The following is a 19,419-nucleotide window of genomic DNA, read 5'->3' on the forward strand; positions in this document are numbered from 1 at the left end:
ATACAAACATATTTACAATATACGAGAGGCATTTGCAAGTTTTCAGGGTGTGTGGGGGGGAGGGGGGTTGCTTCTTATGGGGGAGGGTGGTGGAGTCTGACGAATTCTCAAACGAATTTCTCAAAAAGAGTCTTAATGTCAGCATCACACAAATATCGCTTTCGTTTTCTTACTCTAACGATTTCCATCGATCTCTGTCGATGGAAAATTGTCAAAATCTCTTCGAGAATTCTCACGACTCCAGAGACAGCGAATCAAATTTCCAACGAATCGTAAGAACGCGATGGAGGCTCACATTACGTCGTTACGCCGGTAAAGAGCAATTAACGCCCGACATATATATTATGTATATCGGGCGTAAAAATTGACAAACGACAGCCTGTCGAGCCGTGACGTTTACAGCCGGTGGTCCCATTGACAACTTACCTGTTGAACGGTAATTAATTTCACGACGTTCGGTGTGTGTAACGTGTCGATACGAGTAGTGGCGGGCCAAGCGAACGATAATTACGGCCTACTCCGCGCAACAACCGACGAAAATAGTCACGAAGGCTGGTCCTTCCGGAATGTACCTATACCATGTTCGGATCGTCGCGATCGATTAATCATCCCTCTCCCCCGCCGGCCGTAATCGACGCGGACCGACAGGCTGTACCGGCTAATTTCTGATTAATCTTCTTGGTCGAGCAGGCCTAAGTTAGACCAAAACGCACGGATGATTAATGTAGGGGAACAAGAGAGAGTCGCGAGAGGTGGCCTCGAATTTCAACGTGGACACGTGTTTCTTTCGATCGCGATCGATCCCAACGGTACCCCACGATGATTAATTATCGTGGAACTGTTGCTTCGCGTTTCGGTACCGACTCAATAACCCGTGGAACCGATTGAGAGTTAATCCTTCAATTGCATGATTTAGCGACGCGTGTAAGGAATAGAATTTTAATTTATTGCTCGGGACTGATTGTTTCGATCGTTGTGGAAATGGATACGATAACGGTGATAAACAATTCGTTGGACTCCGTTGGATTCGTTGGATTCCTCGGATTACCGTCTGCTCATCGAAACATACGGGAATTGATTTCCGTATAAGCGAAAATATCGTCCGTTAAATTCGCTTGCCCCTCCGCCACAATCTCCTCAACATCAAAATCTTTCGTGTATTAACCCTAGGTTTACGGACATTTCTGATACTCCTATGTCTACGGAAACGTGTCAACGAAACCGCACATTTTCTTTAAAAAAACGACTTATTTTTTTTAATACTCAATTTACTATAGCATCGAATTTTCGCGTATCGGTAGAAATAGGTACACCGCATAGGGAATCTCGAGATTAAAAAGCATTCCAAATGCGTCAAAATTACGCGTCACGTAAACCTACAGTTAAACATGTATATCCTTGGTCGACATAATAAAATATACACAGGTAACATAATCCACGAACATTGTATGTATATGTATATACAGCATATATTTAATCGAACGGACTATTTATGTATATAGTGTTATATATGTATATAACGAACCAATCAGTTTCCAGTAGCGATCAAATGGAGCAAAACTCGGGGACAATAACCAACATCAACGCCCAAAAATAGAAGTCGAGTGGCCTGAATATCGAGAAAGCGCGAGCGACACTTTCCAGGAAGCTGAAACTCAAGCTTCGACAACTTGTAAAATCTCGAACCATGGTTTATCATTTAAAAATGTAGCTTTAACTGGCACAGAATCGACCGGAGAAAATTTTGTATCAAGTATCATTCACCAACGACGATGTTCTGTCAGTTAAATTTATGATTCAATCGAACTAACAATTTCATCGTTTCACTTCAATCGATCGTTCGAATCAGTCGTTAATTTCACTTAACATCTCGATTTTACGTTTCCCTTGAACCCAGCGACAACGTTCATTCCCACGACGATCACCCTCGATAACTGCCTACACTACTCTCCTGGAATATTTCCGTCGCTCGCACCCTCGACGTTTCGCGCCGCCCCGTTTCCAGGTACAGATTCGAAGTTCCAATTCATGAACTCGATTTCTCCATAACAAAGTGGGGAGGAGGGGGGGGGGGCATCTCCGAACAGAGGGAGGTGGGAGGCCGGGTGTGTCGAAAAAAGATGGTGCTCGTTACTGGGCCGACGGCAAAGTGAAATTGACGGAGCTTTTCAGACAGACACTTAAGATTCAATTTTCTCTTGCCTGGCTGATCTGAAGTGGATGCTCCACTACAGGCTCCCGATGTTCCTTCGGCTATGCATTATTCATGAAAGCAACTCGTGTTATATTATAATGCGGACTATGGGTAGATCGGGGAGGGGTGAGGGTGGGCAATTAGTTCGACGTGACGTGATCGCGTCCGCGGCTCGGTGACACGCTTCCTTCTCGTGTTTCTTTCCCGTCGAGCCACAAAACGAAACCGATAACGAGCCGATATAGAGGAGGTTCGAGAGGCGGGGGGGGGGGCGGGGGGAGCCACGACTCACGAGACCCCTCAAGTTACTTCGTCCAACATCGGATATCGGATCGAACCGAACGATCATTACCTACGAACTGCTCGTGAACACGCGTGCTCACCACAGTGTTGTCTCGAGGCTCGTAATTCCCAGAGCGGATCGTCGACGTTTACCTTAATGACGTGACCGAAATGAACGATACACGAGGATCCAGCGATTGCCTGGCTGCCTCGATTTCGATGGATCAGCGTAGAAGATTCCGTGACCCGGATATAGACTCGAATACCTACACCACTGCGGCGGCAGCTGCAAAACAGCCTGTGCCCGTTCTCGGAAGACGCCGCAATTATCGAGAAACGAGTGCAACAACGGGGGTTTATGCGAGACGATACGATTTCTCTGATCCCTGGCACAAACAACAAAGTGTGCCACGAAATGTAGAGACATCTCTGGTCGCGCCAATTAACTGCGGCCCGGATCGCTCGACAAGAAGACGGGACTGACGTTTCATTTTAACTGGATCGTCTTCTAGAAACGTTCACTAATTCCGTAACGAAGTAACAAAGTATATCGTTACAATATACTGTGGATTGATTCTCGGACGTTGAGAAACGTCTGCTCGATCGATAAAAGTCGCACGAAATGATAAGACATATCCAAACGCGCTGCGAAATTCTACTAATTTCGCCGAGAACGTCGAAATTCCGAAACAGGGGTGGGGGATATAAAATGAATTTCCCACGAATAGGAACTTTTACGAGGGGGCAGCAGGGGCGAAAGTTGCCGGGAAACGCATCTGGAACAGCCGGTCCATCGCGTACGGAAACACGTCGACCGGGGGGACGTTTATTCGACTTTAAGCGGTTCCAATTGTTCGCATCAGCGAGTTAACAGACCGGTCGGCCTCTGAGATTTATCGAGGCCTTGCAGTGGCAGCTCTTTAAGCAAAACTGAGCGAGTCAGCCTCCGATAATTTAATTGCCGCACCCCTCTTTCATCTCTGCTACTCTGAAATTCGCGCCCTCCCACCGTCGGTGACTGCGGCGCGACGACATAGCGGAAGCGGTATCGATCTCCTCTGTACTTCCGCCTGTTTCGGAAATTGAACGTAAGTAAACGAAGCGGGGATGGTAACTGTGCTTCGTTCGTTATGAAAAGCTAATCGAATATCCAATCGGAATGAATCAACGGCTGTTTCTCGAATATTCGATGGTTTCGTGGTGGAAAAATTGAAAAAAAAAATCTGATATACGTTTATTGTCGGTGGTTCTAGTGTGAATTATAAATACCACTCAGTCATTCCTGAACGCTACAACCACCGAACAAGTCGAAATGACTTGTCAGTACACTCGTATAACGATGACGAAAATGTTACAACAATAAATTGCCTCGGATCTTTGGCTCAAAACTTTTACTTCGACATGAAAGTAAAGACATCGATTGATTTATAAATTTGTGAATTCTCAAATGTTCATCGTGTTTATTCGACCGATCGAAATAGATATGCGTTTATCGTCGGTAGTTCTAGCGTTAAAGTAAGGAAAAACAAATTCCGCTTCGTCGAAGACCAGTCTGAAAGTCGTACCGGTTCAGTCATCGATTCGTCAAAACCTATTTCCGTTCTGTTACACTTTACACGTTACACCATCCCGATCTTTCGTGAACCATCGCGATCCTCTTACAAACACAAAGACTACGTTTAACCGTCTTCGTAGCCAGCACGAAGTCGTGCCAGAGAATCAACAATCCCGTTTGCACAGATCCTACGAAGCGCGCGTGGTCTCGCCATTTCTACGCCGACGGAAACACGGCCAAAACGAAGATTTATAACCGAGTCTTCGAGCACAAAAATTCGCCCGTGTTACGCGTGTGTCGATCGCGCGACAGAGGGATCCGCTTCTCCAAGGCGATAAAAAAAGTTTTCCAGCGGATCCGCTGCGCTCTAAACGTCGCGGCGTTCTCTCGGGAACGGTTTTTCTCAAGATTTTCGCGGAAAGTCGTTAAAGCCCAGGAGGAACTCTCGAGCACTCAGAGTTCTTTACTCGACGGAAAAATTTGCCGGGACTCGACTGCTACCTCGAGCAAACTCGAAAAACTCAGACGGCAAGGGAGAAACATTCTCGAGCGAGGTTCTACGCATACCGGGGATTCGGAAGTTCTCGTAAACTTCCGAAACGTTCGACTGTCTTTCGGCGAACACTTACGATCCAGATGAAGTAATTTTTCAACTTCTCGCCAGATCCACCGACCCACGAGCTTCGGATACGTTTCAATTTCGATGACTGAACTGAGTAACAGCTCTCCAGAAGAGACCACTTTCTCGTCTGATCACGAAGACTCGATACTACTTCACAGTCCTACACTAATTACCAGTCGAAACATCGTCGATATTCGTTCAAGTTCTCGAAAATGTGGCGTCTGGGTCAGCCAATACTCTGTTCACACGCTGCCAGGTAACCGTTTGACCTTATAAAACGTAGAATATTAGTAACATACTGGGAACCGTATTTTCTCCAGGAATTTTCCTTATATTCCGTTTACCAGGAACCTACAAGGTATTCAATCTTTCCACTATAAGGTGCGTAACCACTTGTTGCGTATCCCCGTAACGTATCACCGTTGTGTATCAATGTGGACGGGCAAGCATTCCATCGTTGCGTATGAAAATGTATTATACATAGTGATACGATAGGATGATTCGCAACGATGATACGCAACAAATGGATACACACCTTTATGTGTAATTGATAATTCTGAAATTAGTTTGCGAATTTCTATCACGATTAATATCCTAGGCTCGCTTCACGATCAGATGGTTAACCGGAATAAAAAGTTTCGCTGATCCGAACTGGCGTACAACGAAATAGGCTGCACGCTGTTAGATGCAACACGCCTCTCGAGAGTCATAATCCTTTCACCGGTTAATCCCATAACACTTTGTACAATCATCGCCTCTGGGCATTCCCGTACAAATTCGCTAAAAGTGGATCCAGGTCAAACAGTTGGCCAGACAGGTGAGCATCGAACAATCGAGGCGTACCATTCACTGACTGATTAGTCAGGCGACGTCAGAAATCTTCGACTCGAAAGCTTCGCAACGAAGCTCTAAAGTCTAGAGCACCGAAAGCGATCGCACCTCGACGACAAACGAGTGCACGACACGTGTATACACAGGCGTACACATTAAGCCACCCCTGCCCTGCTCTACACACGTATATAGAACAAATGTGCACGTACAGAGAATATATACCTGCTAGATGATGTCCCTAAGGTCAAGGTGACACGTTGCCGTACAATTTTCTAGTCGATAAGCTTGAGTGCTAGGATGACTGTACACCCGTATGAATATCCAACGTGCTGCGGTCTTAACCACGACAGAAGACCACGTGGTTTCTGTGTCCTCACCGCGCCGGAAGGAATAGCCAACACGATCCTCTGCCTAGCCCACGGGAGCTGAAGACCGTGCTAGCACGCCTCTTCCGGGCAGGTGACACGGGAATCGTCGAACGTCTGCAGCGTTGCGGTGTGAGGGATCTCGAGCGCGGTCGGACTGACAGGCACCTGCACGGAGACCCGAATCATTGCCGATTCAACTTGATCACTAGACCAGCGATAGTATGACCAATAGAGGTGTGTTACTTGCGATTGTGATTAAATGCAAAAGTATAGTATCACGACGAATATTCGATTGGAAGATTGTTCATTTTAATCGTGGGTAGCAACATTCGGAAGCGATCGGAGAAACTGTGCTTCGAACCGACGCGACTGAACGCTTATATCGATCGTTTTCTCTTGGCGTATTCTATGGGAAAACGGTGTAACTAACGTCTGTCCCTCGGTATGCATTGCACGGCTATAGTCTTGTATTCAAGGCTAGAGAAACAGTAGAAGTTAATGTACCGTGTCTCTTAACCCTTTCGATACTATGGACGACTACGATCGCTCGCCACTAATTAGTGGTAAGTGACACCACCGTGTACATCGGACAGTTCTTAAGCTGTTAAAGCAGTTTTCATATTAATTTAATCCCGTGTCGCTTTCTCTGGTCTCAGATTTCATCCGCCAAAGACCGCTCCCGCCAATCGCAGTTTCCGGTTTTGCTTTCTCGATTTCAGGGCAGTTCTGTTATTGGATCTCGATCCAATTTCAAGAGTAGGAACGACGACATAGCGTGGTTGAACACGAGAGTATGAAATTCAGGGGGGGAAGGACGCGCTTGATTAAAAAATCTCAATTTCTTTATTTCCTTCAGACACCGTTTCGATTTGTTCGCGCGCACTAACGGATGGGGGAGGTTAGCGTCGGTGAATACGGGACACGCAGAGACAGATCGCATGGAATGTGTGAGAAACACGCGTATCTTTCGTAGCTTGGGCGTTTTATTTGGCGCGATTAAGGGCTTCGTGAAGATCATCGTGGATCGATTTCAAGAAACTGGAAGTGTTTCGATAGGCCGCGTCGCGAAGTTCGCCTTCCAACGATAAGATACGATTGCGAAAACGAAGTGGCCCCGAAACGTTGTCGAATGAATTTCCACCGACAACCCTTAATCGCCGTCGAGGGTTCCGTTCGTGTTCGAACACCGTGGAACGAACCCCCTTCGGTTCGATATGTCGAGATCTATATTCCGAGCTGGCTTGCGTCAACGGACAAAATAAAAGCCGTAAATCTCGCGTGAATTTCGTAAAACGCGATCCTTCGCGGACCGACGCGAATTTATGTCGCTAATACGGATCGATTGCTGGGGATATCGTTGCTTTATCGCGCGGTAAATTCCCGTTAGGTCGGAATATTTAGACGGAAGCGGGCGTAAATTCCGATTAAAATGGACACGGGCAGTAGCCATTCTACGAATGTTTCGATGTCGCGATTATTGCACCCCGAACATCTGAAAATACTTAATTCCTTAAATCGAATCGCATTGGAAGAATCTTGAGAAATCTTTCGAATCTTTGAGTTGAATATTAGTAAACCTTCGCATGAAATTTTCGTATAGTTCGATAGGTACTTTCAATGATTTTCAATGAATGTGGGAAATGAATGATCTGACTTTGCAAGCACGATCTCCTATCGGAAGCAGAAAATGTTACACAGACGTACAGCGTAAATGCTATGTTAAAAACGGCATAGCGACACGACTGAATGACCTAAACATACCTAGCATTTTGATTCGTTCAGCGGAAATCTGTGTATAATAGTATGAGAGTGCTGATAGTGTCGATATGTAATTGCCTAGAATAAACAGATTAGATAATCATTCGTATAGCTTAATACGCAAAGCCAGCTACTAGTTTCACGTTCAATGTATCGATCACGAATCTTTAACAATGCACATCGTTACGTTCTTGCATAACACTCTCTCTTCCCCCATGGAATAGAAACCTGACGCTCTCTTCCCACAGAACGCCAGAAAAGTTCGATCTATATAAATCATCTCTGCCAATTTGAACTGTTTCTTGATTACCATCGATCGTTCGTTCGCGAATCAAGAAGAAAGAAATCAGCAGAGTTCGACGCAAGCCGGCCAGAATACACTGAACAGATAGAGACAATCGTTCTCGATCGACAACGGAAGCAAAGATCGATCCACGACCGATCGAACAATCGACACTTGGCCGTTTATGTACAGTTCGTTCGACGAGCCATCCGCGGCTGTCGCGCGCGTTATCCCCTAAACAATACACGTGGGGTTCATTGCGGTTCCCCTGTCTCGTTCGGACTATCTACGGGAGAGTGGTGTTATTCCTTAAAGCTACTTTTCGGGCCGGAAATCTCGCGCCGTGTCATCGGCGTCGTTGAGAACCTACGGGACCAGGTCCCGAACATCTGAAAACTCGGCCTCGACAAGACTGACCGTGAAAAATGGCCGCGACTCGATCGATGGACGATCGATTTCCTTCGAGGATCGACCGACGACAAGTTCGCTGTATTTTGCGACACTCGATGGAACTTGGACAGGCGCAAGGGACATGAGATCCACGGAAAACCTGGGCCTGTTCTGTTCCACGATCATCGATTCGATTCGATTTCATCGCTTGAAACCTGAACGATTCCTCCACGTGGATCTCGATGGAATCCCGACAGCGCAACGAATGTCGCGATGGCGAACGAGAAAGAAAAAGAGCAAGCTGGATGGAAATGCTGGGAAAGAATCGATCGGTAGATTACACTACCGCTCACAAGTATGTGGACAATTTAGTCTGTACGATGAAAATACAGGAAACCGAGTTTGCTCATGAGTAGACTGCGAATTTTATGCATTTATGGGGCTCTGTGTAACGAAATTCCTACCTTTGCTGTTGTCTTCAACAATTATTTTAAAACATGCTATTTTGCATAAAAATCCGCAGTCTACTCATGAGGGTACGTGCGCCAGCGATCCATTACCCCCGATTTCTCCTTTTCCTTTTCCCTCTCGTTCGCACTTCAACATCGACGCCCATCATTTCGTTCCGCCACGAAATTTCCCTCCTGTCCTTTTTCTCGCCGCGAAACGCGCTTCGACGTCTCTCGTAGAGCTAACTCGATGGAATTCGGAGAAAGTGGAAGGGTTGGCGCCGCGTAGCACGAGAGGCCGTTGATTAATTTGTGCGATCGGACGAGAGGAAGTCGGATACGGGGAAGGGTGGGGGGCACGAGCTCGGGCTTCGGGACTCGATGCCGCGCGGCTTTACGAGTTTTTAATCTAAAAATGGAAGACGTGTAGGGTAGGGCTGCGACGAGCGACACAGGGCTCGATCTAGGGGCATCAGGGGGACGATAGATTCGCCGGTGGAAGACGAACCGACTATTCACGAATCCTCGATATGATCGACAGGACGAAGTTACGTGGCTCGAGATCGTGGTCATGACGCGGTTTCCGATGATAAACGCATTGGAACGATTCTGATCGAGAACATCGATGAACATTCAGTGACATTTGAAGATGGCTCTCAAGATCGAAAACACGGAATTTTCCGGCCCTGGCGGTTAAGGTTTCCACCTACAGAAGCATCTATAATTCATTCGCGTTCTACTTTCATGTTACCCCAAGAGAGTTAATTATGGACCTGATATAAGAATCCTCTCCATTCACGTTCCTACATTCTCTCCCCCTTTTAAATCATCCAAACGATTCGATTCATGAAAGGCAGTTCAAGTCTGAATTACCAACCAGAAACCGATTATCAATTTATAGATTCAAGAATATCCAAAGTTCGACAGGTCACCGGAAGAACGACGAGTGAAACACGAAAGAAAGGGCGCAATATCTTCGATTGAATTCGCCAGTGAAATCCTCTTCGTGGCGGAGAGAACGCTTCTCGGTGGATAGAGTGCCGGCTGTCTCGTACATTTCGGCAAGTTCGAATAGATTCGGGTGGCAGACAGTGAACGAGGACCTTCCATACCAGGACCTAGACGTACATACGTGGGCCCCGACAGGAACACATTCGTCGCGAACTGTGACGGCGCACGTCGAGGCCCCGGCTCGTTGTCCCGTCGGTACGTATGAATCTTATCATTGATTTAAAGCTGGCAAGAAACACATTTGCCACCCTGACGTCGCGTCACGGAACGGTTTACGTTACGGCCAGCCCAGCGGCTCGTTCCAGCGACTGATCGCGTCGTAAAGATCGTGTGAACGCGCGTCGTTCCAGACACACACCGATTACGTTCGTTAATCATCCGTGGCACACGAGCCAATTAAAGTCATTATCCGTGGTGAACTCTGTACGCCCGAGAAAACGAGCTGAAAATTCTTGGATTCCGTTCACACATAAAAAGCGAAACGTTTCGCGGGTACTGGAATCGTTTCACGTTCGCGTGAAGATGATGGACGATTTAACGGGCAGGAACTGGTTTTAAAGTGTAAGGCGAAGGCGGCTGTTGAAGAGTTTTTGCCAGAAGAGCCTGATTAGAATAGACGAAACTAGGGGAAACGTGAACAGAGTTGATTAAATTTCAATGAATTATAGAAGATTCGTGACATCTTTAAGGGAGCAGAACAGTGGTGATAGATGATCTTCGGGAGATGTGGAAGCAGAGAAATAATTACGGATGAGAACCAGTTAGAAGCGTTAATAACAGATATTATCTGTCTCTTTCTGTTATCCGTTGGACGTGAAAGGGATTCAGGATCGCTGAATATGATGACAAAGCAGTAAGCTCTCTAAGAAGTACTTACTACACACTATGCTCGGGATAGTGACGCTATACTAGGTTTACTGAGGCTTTTAAAATATATCATGTTTCAAACAAAGCGTGTAATAATTACGCTAATGACTGTCGAAAGTCGAAACAGGGACTGATTAACGTTCCAGACGAACGGTTTCAATTTCGGGGCGATTAATCTAGAAGGACAATTTACGGAAATCTTGTTGAAGGGAACGAGGAACGGTGATGAAGGGTCAACGAAGAATTTTCAAGTTAATCGACGATTAACACGTGGCGACGGACGGGCGTGTGTAAGGGGTTGCGGAGGACGATGTGGACCACTGAAAAATGGCGTTCGGGGGGAGGCGAAGAGATAGGAGAGGAACGACACTTAATGGGGTTTCGATGGGGCCTCGTCCTCGATCTGTCAGCCGACCGGACCATTTATCACTTCTCATTTTCCCTCGTTAACGTCGCCCCTAGCTACGTGGAAGTTGATTTACGAGTCGATATATACGCCGCTCGGAACCAGGCGCAGTCGATACGCATCGGATTCTCGACACTGGAAACCTTTGCACCGTTTCAACACGTCCAGGAACATCCTATAATTTCCAACTTTTCACCAAGCTATCGGTCACCATGCACACGATACCTTAATTTTTCCAAATGAAAAAGGGAAGACCAACAGAACGGAAAACAAGTCATTGGAATGTTTTCATGACGCATATATACATTCAATACAGCAACCACAAAGTCAGAGTCACAAAATAACAAAGACAAGGTTGCAGAGGGATCAAAGTTTAATGAAGCTAAAGTGGGAAGAACCGAGATTCACAAAATACAGGAACTTCTCTAAGCATGAGAATTCACACGTAGATACCTCTGATATATAGACAATCAACCTACACGGATTGTGTAAATAAGAAGGATGGAAATAGAGGAGCTTGCAGCAAACACCATTCGCAATCCGTACACTATCTTGCCAAAAGAACAACGCAGAGAAACCGAGTTCGATTTAGAGAACGATCACGAGCCACGTTTCGATCGATCCGTGATACGGACAGATCAATCGCTGGAAAACTCACGGGATACGTACTTACAGGGGGTGGACGATTAGAGACGCGGACGCTGCCGAACCCGGCGTGCCACCGTCGAATTTCACTTCGATATACACCAGGGTTCGATTATCTCGATCGCCGATAAATAAAGTGCCGCGCGGCGGAGCACGCCCGGGCTGAGCGGATTCCAGCGTGATTCTAGCAGAGTCACTACACAACATCGATTTAGAATTCGCCACGAGGACTGTTTGCGGGGTTAAGGCTAGATTATTTCAATTAGAATCCCGGTCCTCGGGCGACAACGACAGTATCTAGAGCTAGTCTACGATAAGACCCTAGTCTCGGCTCGATCGAGACCAAGAGCCAACGATTAATTGATTCGTTGGCGGGACGCGTATCGGTTCAGTGTTTCGAATCGTGGAATGATCTTTCAAGAAGATTCGGGAAAGAGACTTAACTGTCTGGAACAGGCGTGATCCAAGATACATTCGATATACCATGTAAGTGATCCACTGTGATTTCGATGAGATTGATTTTTGATCTTCCGACGAGTCAAATAATGACTATTGTTAAGGTAGTTCATGGATATTGAACTTATTCAGACGGAAATACAGAGTTGTATAAATTATCAGTGCACCTAACAACACCGAGGAAGTGTATATCGGATGTATTGTATGACAAGGAACGAAATTTCTTCTCGAAGACGGGATTATCACAGAAATTTGTTACGAAGAAAAACCGTGGAAATTAGACGATTCCTCGGTCTGTGTCGACCATCAACAGAAAATCTGAAGTAAGAACTGGATGGAGGCGAAGCGGCAGCATCGATTCGTGGTAGGGCTGATCAACGTGGATCAACCGGAATAAAATTTCGTCAGAGCGTTCTCCAACCCTTCGGATGGATTTTGGAGGAATTCCAACAGGACGAATCCTTCCGTCCTAACTTGATGCTCGAGCAACACGCTACCGTGGATACTCGTGTTGTTTTGTTATGCTTGTAAGACAAGACACGGGATGAACCTAACATTCAATGCGTCTTTACTGTCACGCAGTCTGAAAACAAGTCTGGTTTAACAGAGATTTTATAGTAGAGCCTCCATTATCCGAAAGTTCTACTATTCACTTTTCTACTATCTATACTAACAGATGCCTTCTCCTGTTGCAAATGTGTATTTGCTTTTGTTAGATCAAAGTTTACATAGTAATGTATGTTGAAAAATTTTCTGGAATTCGGAAGTCCAGGAGATTATGGAATCCATAAATATAATCAATCTATCAATTTTCTTGATCTCTAAATAAATGAAGTTTAGTATCATCGATATTAAACAGACCTACTTTTTTAAATTTATTTATGCAGGAAATGTCTGAATTTCTGAACAAAAAACGTAAAGATCTACTTCACATCGGTAAAACTATAGATCCTTGCAGAAAAAATTTAAATATTAACTGCATTTCGAAAAGGAGAGTTACACCGGTGCAACACTGGAACGTTAAGTAATTAACATAGAAAATCGCCTTCGACGAGTCTCGAAATACAGAAAACTCTGAAAGTGATCAACCTGCGCAGTTCTTCTGCCCTCTCCACAATATCCGTTCTCCAGATACACGCGACGCAAAGTCCCATAGAAATGTAGAAGTGAATCCCGTGGCTCATCCGCGAGTCGATGTGTCGTTTCCTTGAAACGAGAAACTAGAAATCGGTCTCTCGGACGGATCGAGGAAGAACACGATTTTTTACCTTCGAAAATCCTGTTCCACAGAGCACACACGATCACGCTTTTACGTACACGGTGTTCACCTCCCAGCTCGAAATATCGCGAGCCGTCAGTCTTCCTTTTCTCTCGGGATGGAAGGAAGACATCGCAGAAATTTTTACAACTTCCCATTCCCGGACGGCCGGATTTATCTAGCTCTTATCGAGCATACCGAACGATCCACAGAGATAAAATGACGGGAATATCACCGACACCAGAGAGAAGAGAAGAGAGAGAGATAGTGCCGATTCGAATTTCGAACCCTCGCCTGTGGCAGTGTGCTTGAGAGAGAGTCGACCCCGTTGGAGGCCGCGAGCCTCCGCGGGGTCGTGCTTAACAACCGGGATTCGATATCGCCAACAACCGCGATATTTCGTTTCCGGAGTTATGTTACCTCCGGCCCCCCAGCATTGTTCGACGAGCACGCGCGCACCCTTGTTCCGCGAGTGCTGGGACAACCACTTTCGCCGTGAAACCCGGTGAGATATCTGAGATAGATTATGTCTCGAGCTCGTGTACACACGTGAAACTGCCATTGAGTAAATGAGAGAAAAATGTTTTTTCTATCGTAAACAATTTTATACCAAAGTAATTCACATTCATTTCATATGTGAATTATTTTCGGTAAATGTTGATGTCTTTTTTTTTTTTATAATTCTTGAGCCACTGATCCGTGTAAATGTTAGTCAAACTCTACGTTAGGTTAACATCTTTAGGCAAAGATATTAGGTAAATATAACGGACGGAGCAGAATTTAATATATGTATATACACGTAATGTTAGTTTTTGTAAACGCATTTGTGCAATATAAGGCCTAACATAAGAGGTCCTTCATTTTTTTGAAATTGTTTTTGGTAACTTTCAATACCTGTTTTAGACATTTTTGATATATCTCTACCATGGTACACAGGAAATGTGAGTCACCGGGCTATTGGCAGTTTTGTATGCACCTACTTTACAAGGATTGTCTATCGAGCTTAGATTCCCTGGATGAAGTTTTGGGCAATATTATTTATAATTCGATAATGTTTCATCCGGTTTGTACAACATTCGATAAATGTCCCACCACCTGTGGACGAGAGTGTATCTGAATACCGGTTGAGCTATTCGCGGTTTAATCGAATCCCGGAAATTAGCCTCCAAGCCGCCTCCGAAACCAAAATCGTACCATACAGGATCAAGATCATGATTCAAGAACTGGAGAACAGCCAGTTTCCTCCACAAATCGGAGAACACAGTCATCGTATTTCGTTCGTCGACAAGAACCGATAGATCGTACGACCACCCCATCGACAACAGTAAATCTCTATTAACGACGCGAAATCAGAGCCAATCGCGTAACGACCGACAGCTCCAAGAGCGATAAACGAATAAATAGTTGGAGAATCTTTGAGATTCCCTGATATCTCGAGCAACGTGAACTCGATTTAGACCCAAGACTAGAAACTAGCATTCTGGGATTAGAATTTCGAAGCTTCCATTGGATAAAAATCATCCTTTCTCGGAAAAGAAACTCGACCGGACCAGAACCAGATCGAAATCTATCCCTCGACAATTATTTCACCTAACTAAAAAAACACTTAAGGGCTCCCTTATATAAGTCTCTTTCGCTCGGAAAACAAGCTACACCATCGACGGGCATTTCCGTCGTCGAAACAACGAATCAATCTCGATCGCCAAATCTACACTCGCAGCCGGGATGGGATACCGTTCATTAGGAGACGAGCATCTCCGTGACATCGTGGTGAACGGTACCATGGATCGACGTGAATCACGTTCGTCGATCGAAACGGATCGTTCCCGGCGATCAACGGGAACGATGAACGTTCTTGTGCGATTGATCCCTGGCCCGAGCCCGGCTCACACCCTTGTCTCGTTGTAGGGGCTGGAGGAGCTGGTGCCCTGGCGACGTAGACGTTCGTTGTCGCCGGGCACGTTGAACGCGACGTTCGGCACGGTGGTCGGGTCAACGACCACCTGATAATGGGACTGGGCCGGTTGGCCGCTCGGCGGCTGCGATTGATGAGAGTGGGAGGAAGACGAGGGCGCGCCCTCGCTTATAGAGGTCGTCGAGGCGAGTATACGGCGACCGCGTACCTGGTAACGTTGGGGGTAGCACCGGCCGCAGCAGGCGTGCAGCAGGCCGCCCCTCGAGGCAGTGCTGTGCGCGGGCGAGGTCAACGGCGACGGCGAGCCCGGCCTCTTCGGGGCACCGTTGTACGGCACCTCCATCTCCACGAACTCGCGATCCTGAAACAGAAAACACACAACGGAATTTAGGTACCGAGGGTACATACTGGGTGTTTGAAAATTATATGTAACGGCTACCATCGCGTCCCAGATAGCGCATGACGCCGTCCCATAACATCGAAGCCCTAGTATCGAAAAGTCAGGTTTCGTTCGTAAAAACAAGAGCACACCGGGGATCTGACCCCAATAATTTGAAAATTAAATTGATTTATTCGGGCGGATCGACGGCACCCCGATAAAAGTTGTCGATTCCATATAGAAGCTCGACCGATAAATTCGTAACTTTCCACGTTAACGTCTCAAGTTTCGGCGCTACTTATTCGAGAATCCAACCCTGAAACTGCCCCTATCCGATTGCCAATAAAGTACAGAGATACCGTCGCGTTTTTCAACGAGGATTTGATGGCGACCGCGCGCTCAATATCGTCGAACAAGCCCCTGGCTCGAATTCACGAATCCTTATTCAAGTCGACGTGTGTCTTAGAAATTTTTTACTTCTAAAATTGTACACCATGCTCCCGTCCATTACGGAGAATTCACCACAACGGGAGGTACCGATAAACAAGCTCAAATTTAATTAAAGAATCTTTCCACTTAATCAGAGTTATCGACACCCTTCGATAGATTGCGCGCGTCACCTGCCACGGTTGATCGATTCCGTGCTTTGTCAGAAGATCTCGGGCAAAGGTACACTTTCCGTAATATGAAATTTTCTGTCGTGTCAATTTTATTTATCGCATCGAGTCGTAAATAATTTTCCAAACCAATAGGAATCCATTAGAGGGGACCAGAGGGATCGTTTCCAAGGATCCACGGTTCGTTCGTTGCGAATCCAAGGCAATTTCGGCGAAAAATATGGCATTTACCGTTGGTTATAAAACGGAACGAGTTCGAAACGTTCTATGGGACCGTGGAAAATTGTTCTGGGAGCGTGCTCGGAGACGAATTCGCTTTCGAACGAGCGGGAACCGCGCAGAGACCCCGTATTCCCATCAAGTCCCGGAGTTGCACCGGACAAAGTTTCGCCCGCCGAGAGTATTCCCGGCGAACCATAGTGGAAGTTGTTCCGCCGCTCGAATTACATAGCCAACGGGGGAGGGGGGGGTGCACGCATTTTCATCGAGGCCAGTTGTTGTCTTGTCCCGTGCGTTTCCATCAGGATTGGATATTTCGCGCGACCGCGTAATCATAACAGAACTAACTGCGCGCCCAACTTCGTCGTACGATCTCACCTGATATTAGTAGCTCTCTACGTCCATTCCAGTGGAAAACAAACGAAACACTAGATACCTTTCGCGGTGTCGATTTGCTGGAAACATTTTCCTTCTCCCTTTAAGAAAGAAATCCATAATGTACAAAGTAGATATACATGTATACCAAGTTAGACAAAAAGTTTGAAGCGTGACACTAGACTATTGTAACATAAGGATCTGCGTTCTTCGTTGATAGTGTTCGAAATATATTTACGAAATGAAATAGTGTTGTATCAAGTGAACGAGAAAATATTCTTATGAAAATTACTTCTGTTTTTTCGAGATTAAAGAGTTAACCCTTTGCACTTGGAATCTGCTAATCCTTCAGTGGGGACAATCGAGTGCAAAGGGACAACAAACGGACTTAATAGGTGGTAGGTGATAAGGTAGGTTAGCTTCGAATTAGTCCAACGTATTCAGAGAAGAAAAATAGTAAGAATGTTCAGAGGTAAGAGGCATTAAACAGTAATGAACATAATCGTTAGCGCTAATCCGGGGTGAAGTGGTAGCACTAATCCGAATCCTATTCCAGCTAAAGGGCACTCTTACTTCTCGGAGTCCAAAGACAAGACGAAATCTACCTTACGGATACTCAAAACCGAACCAGCCTCGCTTTAGAACACTTCGAAACCTTTTACTAGCGGTTTTCCGGCAGAGCTGGCCTGCTCCATTCTACGAAATCGAATATTCCTACGCAGCTGAAAGTAGCTCGCCCAGATCACTCGATATCCCACATCTCAAGGAGCTTTTCCCGTGGCGTACTCCCATACCAAACTACGCGACGTCGTTCCTCGAATCGTGAAAACATTCACCAGCGATCGCAATTTTCTATACTGTCCTCAACCGAGCAACGAATATCCCCGCTTCTACGGCAGGATCTGCTAGGTTAGCCTTACCGATGAGTCTAGTATCAGACCAGGGACGAAACGCTGACACATCCCTTTCCTCTCCCTTCCTTTTCCTTCCTTTTATCATCCTTTTCCCATCCTCGTACCTTCCTTTTACCTTCCTTTTCCTTTCCTTTCCTTTCCCTTCCTTTCCTCTCCTCTTCTTTTCTTTCCTTTTCACACCTTCCATTACAACCGCCACAATTCAATTTGCCTCCCGTTCAATAAGAATATTCGCATCTCCCAACCCGTGAAAAGTATCGAGAGAAATCCAGCGAATATTGAAATCACGATTCCTCGATCACCGATGGAACCAGCAAGGTGCAGACGCCGGAAACAGTCTGTTCGCCGACTCCCTGCTCGACTCGTCGACCCGAGGAAATATTTAAATTTCACGGGGCTCGGTATAATCCAGGTCGCAGGCGACCCGGAAAATTCGGATTATTTCACGCGAAGGCTTGTTTATCTTAGCCGGTGAAAAGTATTCGTTCAGTGGCAGTGAGCCGGAACGAGGAAAAAAATGAGAAACGGAACAGAATCTCTCGGTGAATCTGCGGTGAGCCTGCGCTCGCCAGGTCGTCGTCTTCGGGGACGGATTTCCTGGATTTCACGGATTAAGCCCGTCTTTGTCGGTCTCCTCGGTAGAAGGGTAGCCGAGCGTGGAAATAAAACGAGCAAGCGGAACAGGCTGAGATATATCCGCGCGACAAAGAACAGCCTTCTCTCGCCTACTCCATTATTATCTCTGTTTCGAGGACCTCGTCGATACCCGTCCTAGCTGGCAGGCGTAATTGTGAAAATGTTCTCCCTTGGATCGACGAATGGGGCCACGGACCCCGGAACCTAACCCAGACGAAGATGATTCTCCTGGATTTGCCTCAATTTTCAAGATATTTCTTCGTTCTTATATACACTGAATCATCGATGAGTACTCGAAGGCTCCTCGGCGCTTAGTATTCAGACGACATTCCTACCACTGTGGTGGTTCCTCGTAGAACGAATCAAACGCCTAATGGTGGGGATAACTTTTGAACACTCATTCATGATTTACTGTATATTTAAATTCAGTTCATTTTTCATTCTGAGAATTCCACTTACTTAGCTAGCTAGCTCTTATTCTCGTACGCGGTACGATAGCGACACGTGGAACTGGAGAGTTTATCGATAGACTCGCCGGAGACAGCCTCAACGATAATGTTGACGGCAGACAGTTCGAGGGGAACAGGTTCGTAAGTCTCCACTGGAAACTTTGTACCGAAGAGCAACTTAAACACGGTTCTTTGTCGCACAGTGGAGCTAGAATCCGAGCGTTCCACTTTGATCAATGGACAAAGGGGCGTCGTTGTTCGGCAATAGCTACAACCCGCCCGATCAATTCCTCCGAGTAGTCGAGGCTCGATCTCGCCCCAGGAATACAGGGAGACACAGAGCTCACGGGTCTGTAACAGTAAACTCGTTAAAAGAACCGACGATCGAAACTCCTCGAAAGACTAGACCGGCAACTTTTTCGTCCAAGACAGAGACTCGACGAGAATAATAATAATAATAATTCATAACAGTAACTCTGTTGGGAAAATTTTGCTTCAGAATGTTGAAAAAGAATTATTATCGCTTCGAAAACTTCTTCG

The 19,419-nt window shown here is 46.1% G+C and overlaps 1 protein-coding gene across 3 annotated transcripts in view; it reads right to left on the bottom strand.

The window, feature by feature from the left end:
• The window catches only part of LOC107190959 (potassium voltage-gated channel protein Shal), a 109,187-nt gene that overhangs the window by 12,104 nt on the left and 77,664 nt on the right, over positions 1 to 19,419 (bottom strand). For 2 of the 3 annotated variants that reach the window (XM_015579876.1, XM_015579874.1), the window contains exon 4: positions 15,499 to 15,651. In XM_015579876.1, the coding sequence (XP_015435362.1) occupies positions 15,499 to 15,651 (153 nt within the window). Of the gene's footprint in view, positions 1 to 2,202; positions 2,254 to 15,498; positions 15,652 to 19,419 lie in introns of all 3 variants that reach the window. The other variant, XM_015579875.1, reaches the window with a different exon arrangement.

Source organism: Dufourea novaeangliae, unplaced genomic scaffold (assembly GCF_001272555.1).
Source record: "Dufourea novaeangliae isolate 0120121106 unplaced genomic scaffold, ASM127255v1 scaffold208, whole genome shotgun sequence".
Classification (NCBI taxonomy): Eukaryota; Metazoa; Arthropoda; class Insecta; order Hymenoptera; family Halictidae; genus Dufourea; species Dufourea novaeangliae.